Source organism: Vulpes vulpes, chromosome 9 (assembly GCF_048418805.1).
Source record: "Vulpes vulpes isolate BD-2025 chromosome 9, VulVul3, whole genome shotgun sequence".
In the NCBI taxonomy this organism is placed as follows: domain Eukaryota; kingdom Metazoa; phylum Chordata; class Mammalia; order Carnivora; family Canidae; genus Vulpes; species Vulpes vulpes.
Window position 1 is genome coordinate 99,128,148 of NC_132788.1, and position 6,564 is coordinate 99,134,711.

Sequence of the window (6,564 nt, forward strand, 5' to 3'; positions counted from 1 at the left end):
CATGACCTGAGCCAAAGGCAGACGCTTAACAGACTGAGCCACCCAGATGCCCCCCATTTCTAGCTTTTGATTTAAAGTGAGAGATGTGTGACTCTTCGTCACTTGAACACTTTGAGGCCATTTTGTAGGCTTATGGGTTGGCCTAATTTCAATATTGTTGTGTGTCAGGGAATAGGGAGACCCAAGGAGAGGAGACAGAGGAATGGCTGGGCAGCGGAGCAGTCAGAACACACACAGTATGAATCAAGTTTGCCATCTTGTATGGGTGCAGTTTGTGGCACCCCAAAACAATCACCAATAGTAACATCAAGAATCACTGATCACACAGATCACTATAACAAATATAACAATGGAAAAATCTGAAATATGATCAGAATTACTAAAATGTGACACAGAGACACAAAGTGAGCAAATGCTGTTGGAAAAATGCCACCAACAGACTTGCTCAATGCAGTGTTGCTACAGACCTTCATTTGGTAAAAAACACAGTATCTGTGAAGTGTATTAAAGCTACGAACAACAAAAGGAAGTATGCCTTTATTGTTCTTTTAAACTTGGGTGTTTTATTTGATAAATCCTCAGCAACCCCCCCCCCCCCCATGAGATGGTAGAGTAGAACACCTCTGCCATATCAAGAGCAGATCTTACTTCATGAATGTCATGGGTTTCAGCCATGTGACAACCACTTGGGCAGGCAGGCATGTCCATGGACGGGCTCATGAGCACTGGGTACCTTGTTGGCTCTGGGAGCAGGTAGGAGGAGGAGGCTGCATGGGGTGAGAACTCTGGTGTTGCTGACTCCACTGGCCCTTGGGGAGAGAGGCCAGAATGGGCTAGAACAGGGAGAAGGGCAGAGGTTTGACAAGTGGCTCTTGTTTTACAGATCCGGAACATGGTGGCGGTGCTGGAAGTCATCTCCAGCCTGGAGAAATACCCCATTACCAAAGAGGCACTGGAGGTGAGTGTCCCCAGGACCCAATATTGGGAGCAGGGTGGGCAGAGCTTGGCCTCCCCCAGCCCAATTCCTTCGTGGCTTCTTGGAGCCTTGTGCTCTCACTGGCCAGATGAGGACTTAGTAGTGCTGAGTGAGGGGGGTGCATACTCTCCTGGCCTTTGCTGTGCCAGGAGCAACATCTTCCTATAGGTACTGCACGAATCGGGTGGCTTTAGTCCCAGGCCTGGGAGGCATGCCTGAGGGGTTAAGCTCCAGTGAGTAATGCTGGCTCAGGCCCTCCGTTTGCTGTTGCCTTTGCCATAGCGTTTCTCCCAAAGAGCTTCCTTGGCATAGTGTCATTGCACTGGCTTTGATGGTCCACAGCCTCCAGGTCAGAAGCCTGTGGGATGGTGCTTTTTTTTTTTTTAAGATTTTATTTATTTATTCATGAGAGACACAGAGAGAGAGAGAGAGAGAGAGAGAGAGAGAGGGGCAGGCAGAGGGAGAAGCAGGCTCCATGCAGGAAACCTGATGCGGGACTCAAGATCATGCCCTGAGCTGAAGGCAGGTGCCAAACCGCTGAGCCACCCAGGGATCCCGGGATGGTACTTTTGAAGATGCCTCCTGTGGCCCTGAGACCCTAAAGTTTAAGGACTAGATTCAGGAAGTTAGATGTCACAAAGGACCCCAAATCCTTATGGGTTTTGTATCCAGGAACTCTGTGGTTTAAGGGTCAGTGGGATTAATCAAAGACTAGGGGCCCTTCCCACCGTTTCTGGCTCAGCTCCCTTTTCATGGGGGACTTCTTTCCCAAAAACATGTCATTGTCTCTCCGGTTGTAGGAGACTCGACTTGGGAAGCTCATCAACGACGTCCGCAAGAAAACCAAGAACGAGGAGCTCGCCAAGCGGGCCAAAAAGCTGCTGCGGAGCTGGCAGAAGCTCATCGAGCCCGTGCACCAGAATGAGGCGGCGCTGCGAGGGCTGGGGGGCGGCACCGGCTCTGCCAACGGGGGTGCTCATAACTGCAGGCCGGAGGCGGGGGCGGCTGGCACGCCTAAGAGCATCCATGACCTGAAGAACCGCAACGACATCCAGAGGCTGCCTGGGCAGCGGCTGGACAGGCTGGGCAGCCGCAAGCGCCGCGGAGATCAGCGTGACCTCGGCCACCCTGGGCCACCTCCTAAGGTCTCCAAAGCCAGTCATGACTCCCTGGTACCCAATTCGTCCCCTCTCCCCACCAACGGGATCGGTGGGAGCCCCGAGGGCTTCCCTGGTACCCTGGACGGCAGTGGGCACTCGGGCCCTGAGGGCGGCCGCCTGGAGCACGGCGAGAGCGACAAGCACAGCAGCAAGATTCCGGTCAATGCCGTGCGGCCGCACACCAGCTCCCCGGGCCTAGGCAAGCCACCCGGCCCCTGCTTGCAGACAAAGGCTGCAGTGCTGCAGCAGCTGGACCGGGTGGATGAGACTCCAGGCCCTCCCCATCCCAAGGGGCCGCCTCGCTGCTCTTTCAGTCCCCGGAACTCACGGCACGAGGGCTCTTTTGCCCGGCAGCGGAGCCCATACACACCCAAGGGCTCCATGGCCAGCCCCTCTCCACGGCCCCAGTCGCTTGATGCCACACAGGTGCCATCACCGATTCCACTGGCCCAGCCGTCCACACCACCTGTGAGGCGGCTCGAGCTGCTACCCAGTGCAGAGAGCCCGGTGCGCTGGCTGGAGCAGCCCGAGGGCCACCAGCGGCTGGCAGGGCAGGGTTGCAAGGTGGGGCTGCCCCCAGCTGAGCCCATCCTTCCCCGGGCGGGCTTTTCTCCGGACTCCTCCAAGGCAGACAGCGATGCTGCCTCATCTGGTGGCTCGGACAGCAAAAAGAAGAAGAGGTACCGGCCTCGTGACTACACAGTGAACTTGGATGGGCAGGTGGCTGAGGCGGGTGTCAAGCCTGTTCGGTTAAAAGAGCGGAAGCTCACCTTTGACCCCATGACCAGACAGATCAAACCTCTGACCCAGAAAGAGCCAGTGCGGGCTGACAGCCCTGTGCACACAGAGCAGCCCAGGACAGAGCTGGACAAGCCCGAGGCCAAGGCCAGCCTCCAGAGCCCTTTTGAACAGACGAACTGGAAGGAGCTGTCGCGCAATGAGATCATCCAGTCCTACCTGAGCCGGCAGAGCAGCCTGCTCTCATCGTCCGGCGCACAGACCCCTGGGGCTCACCACTTCATGTCTGAGTACCTGAAGCAGGAGGAGAGCACCAGGCGTGGGGCCAGGAAGCCGCATGTGCTGGTGCCTCACAGCGCGCCCACGGACCTCCCAGGCCTGAATCGAGAGGTTACACAGGACGATCTGGACAGAATCCAGGCCCACCAGTGGCCGGGGGTGAACGGGTGTCAGGACACACAGGGTAACTGGTATGACTGGACGCAGTGCATATTGCTCGACCCGCATGGCGACGACGGGCGGTTGAACATTCTGCCTTATGTCTGCTTGGACTGACCAGCCTGTCGGCCTCTAAGTGCATTCCCACCTTGCAGTTAGCATGGCAGGCGGGCAGCCGGGGCCTGGCTGCCTCCAGTGGTTGGGAATCCGGGGAGTCCGGCCCGGGGCGGGAGGGAGGGGGCGGGAGTCTCGAGGTCTCTCCGTGCTCTTTCCTCAAAATTCTCCTTCTTTTGTGAAATGCTGCTACCAGTTTACTAACAAAATTGCAAAGGAAGGACCGTGTGTGGAAGGAAGGCCGGCAAAGTGAGTTCAGAACTCTATAGCAAACCAGCTATAAAAAGCGTTAGTTCCCCACCCCGGAAGAGGTGTGGACACTTCCCAGCACCTGTGAGCTGGGACCTCAGTTGCAGGCAGGCACAGAAAACCTAGGGGAGAGGTTACCTTTAAACACAGCAACAGAAGCACGCATCTCATCTATTTGCATTTTCCTTTTTTAAATTTGGCCCTGAGTGTCTGAGGCAGTGGGTGGACCTACACCATGGCCTCTGTTTGCACCCCACCTGGCCAGTGCTTCAGTCCTGACACGAGAAGCTTGTCAGCTGCAGCAAGCTGCTGGCAGCAGTTGGGCCAGCTGGCCAGCCAATACGACCTACACTCCATGGGCATCCACACATTTTCATCTGGTTTCGGTTCAAACCCCGTTTTGAAAAAAATGCTGCAAAAATTTAAGTTTCCTAGGAGTTTATTTTATCCCCCTCTTCCATCTGACCATCAGCCAAATAATTTTCCTCTTTCTCCTTTTTCAGTTTCCCCTTCCTGCACATATCTCAAGAATTTCACCTTTCTAGAGTCCCCTCCCAAAAAAATACAAAAGTAACCGCGGGTGCTACTGGTGTGTATGCTGTATTGTTGGGCAAGAGGAGACCTGTCTGTACGCTGGAAACACTCATAACCATTCCTTTAGATTCGTTTGCCTTATGGTTATTTGTCATAAAAGCGATTTGCAAAAACAAGGAGCCTTAGTGAATGTACAGTACCTAGACTTCTGTGTTCTCAGGACACAGAAGGGAGCAACTTTGCTATTTGGTCCAGTAAGTGGACACCTTGTGATATAAATGTGGAAATAAAAAAAAAAAAAAACCATTTGCACAAACCAGTCTCAGAATCGTTACTAATCTGGTCCTTTACAGTCAAATCAACCTTTCTGGATTTGCTAAGACTGGGACCTCGTGTCCGAGGTTTGGGCTGCATAGCCAGACTGCAGGGAGGTGGACAGGGCAGGGTGGCCAAGCCTGCCCTATTATTCTTCTGCATGAAAACTGATCTCTGCCGGCCTTTCCCTCATTCGGGTCCAGGTTGCCTCTCCCACCTCAGGGGTCACCTGTTAGCTTTGATTGACAGAGACTGAAAGTCCATATGAAGGAATGTTACCCTGTCTCCCTCTGGACCTCACCTGCCCCAGAGAAAGAAGCCCTCCAAGGAAGTTCCACGTCCCAGGTCTCGGTAACCTTGTTTTACCCCACAAAATATCAGGCTCTTACAGGGTATGGTCCAGAGCTATTTCTGGCAGTGTACCCCTTGGCTCTGCCGCAAGGCTGCTAGGTCCCCATGAAGGCCTGGGACTGTCTTAGTAACTGGCAGGTGCTATATTTTAAAAATAACTTTCCTGCCTTGACTATAAAGGTGATAATATTTCCTTCTCCCTCCATCCCTCAAACCATAAGCTAAGAATTTGGTTTTCAAACTTTCACTCCAGAATAGGTCATGTTGGATGTACTACTTTATTTCACAGATGAGGAAGCAGCTGCCCCTTAGGTACAGTCCCCTAGAGCAAACCAAGGGGTCCAGGAGCAGTGAGTCAACACAGAACCACAATTTCAGAAGCAGCAGGAATATCTGACCTGTCTTGAGTGCAGGGACCCACCCACCCTTAGATCAGGGCAGTGGATGAAGTGGCTTTGAGGACAGGCTGAGGTTGAACTCTGGACCTGCCATCTATCAGTTTGTGTGGCCCTAACTATCACTTCACTCCTGTACACATGTCTATCTGGAAGATGAAAGTGCTTACCGGGGAGCTGTTAGGATAAGTTAAAAGAGTTTGGGGGGGGGGGTGTCAGGGGGCGCATGTCAGTAGAACCCTTTGTGCTATGGAGTAACTACTTTCCTAAGTTACTGTGCCTGTAATGTGGGCCAGCCCTGCTGCTGTGAGTGTCTCCAATAAGTGACTTACTCTGTGACAAAGGGTCATAAGCATAGCTGGAAGACCCTAGGGTACAGTCTGGCATCTTAGGAGCACCTCCTTTTCTCAGACCTGGACTTTAGGACAGGTCCCTGCTCTCTGCCCCCACCTGCAGGGTCCATGTCTGTGTCTGAATATCCAGATAAACATGCTGCCTGCTTTTGAGAACACAAAGTTAAGATTTTCCTTTTTCACATTTTGGACATCAGTGGGTTGCCACTTTCTAATTTACCAAGTAAGGACACTGTAAAGGGGCATTAAACCTCTACCCCCACCCCTACCCCCCAAAAAAAGTTGTCGTACATAATTTTTGGAACAAATAGTCCTTTCGTATAAGACTCTCTTGCTGAAAACACCATGTTTTCCTCCACTGGGGTCCGGGGCTGCTCGGCCCTGCCCTTGGTCATCAAGCACTCCTCCCTCCTGCAGAGAGCTCCAGAGACCGGTGCTGGAGCAGGCTACCATGGCCACGGCTCCCCAGTTGGCCAAGTCGCCTCCCTTCTCTGGGCTTCGGTCTGTCCGTCCGTGAAATGGAGATGGTAATACCTACCGCAGAGCACACGTCGCAGTGGTGGTTCCCAGAACGCACTCCCGGAGACCGGGCGCTCCGGGCTTGCCCTTCTGTTGAAGTCGGCCACGGAAGTCGCTCCCCTGTTTTTGCAGAAAAGAAATGAGCCTATGGGAAGCTTTCCACAATTTGGTTTCTTTTCCAGAAAGGGCTGATCCTTCTTCCTTGGTGTCCCCGCTGCGCGCTCGTCAGGAATCTGGTTGGAGGGCGCCGACGTAGCGCGGGCATCGAGGTTTGACCCCGAGCTCAATGGCCCGCTCGCACGCCTGCACACTCAGGGGGAGCCGGGGCTCCAGGGTCTCCTGGGCCAACCCACCGCCGGCTCAACCCGGCTAGGATCGGATCCATGTCCCCACCTTCCGCTTCCGCGACAGGCGCCGCCCCC

The 6,564-nt window shown here is 53.9% G+C and overlaps 1 protein-coding gene across 2 annotated transcripts in view; it reads left to right on the forward strand.

The window, feature by feature from the left end:
- The window catches only part of MED26 (mediator complex subunit 26), a 54,153-nt gene extending 49,628 nt beyond the window's left edge, over positions 1-4,525 (forward strand). For both annotated transcript variants that reach the window (XM_025989707.2, XM_025989708.2), the window contains exons 2-3: positions 884-958; positions 1,777-4,525. In XM_025989707.2, coding sequence (XP_025845492.2) covers positions 884-958; positions 1,777-3,429 — 1,728 coding nt within the window. In that variant the 3' untranslated portion in view covers positions 3,430-4,525. The remainder of the gene's footprint in view (positions 1-883; positions 959-1,776) is intronic.
- Positions 4,526-6,564: the final 2,039 nt, after the last annotated feature.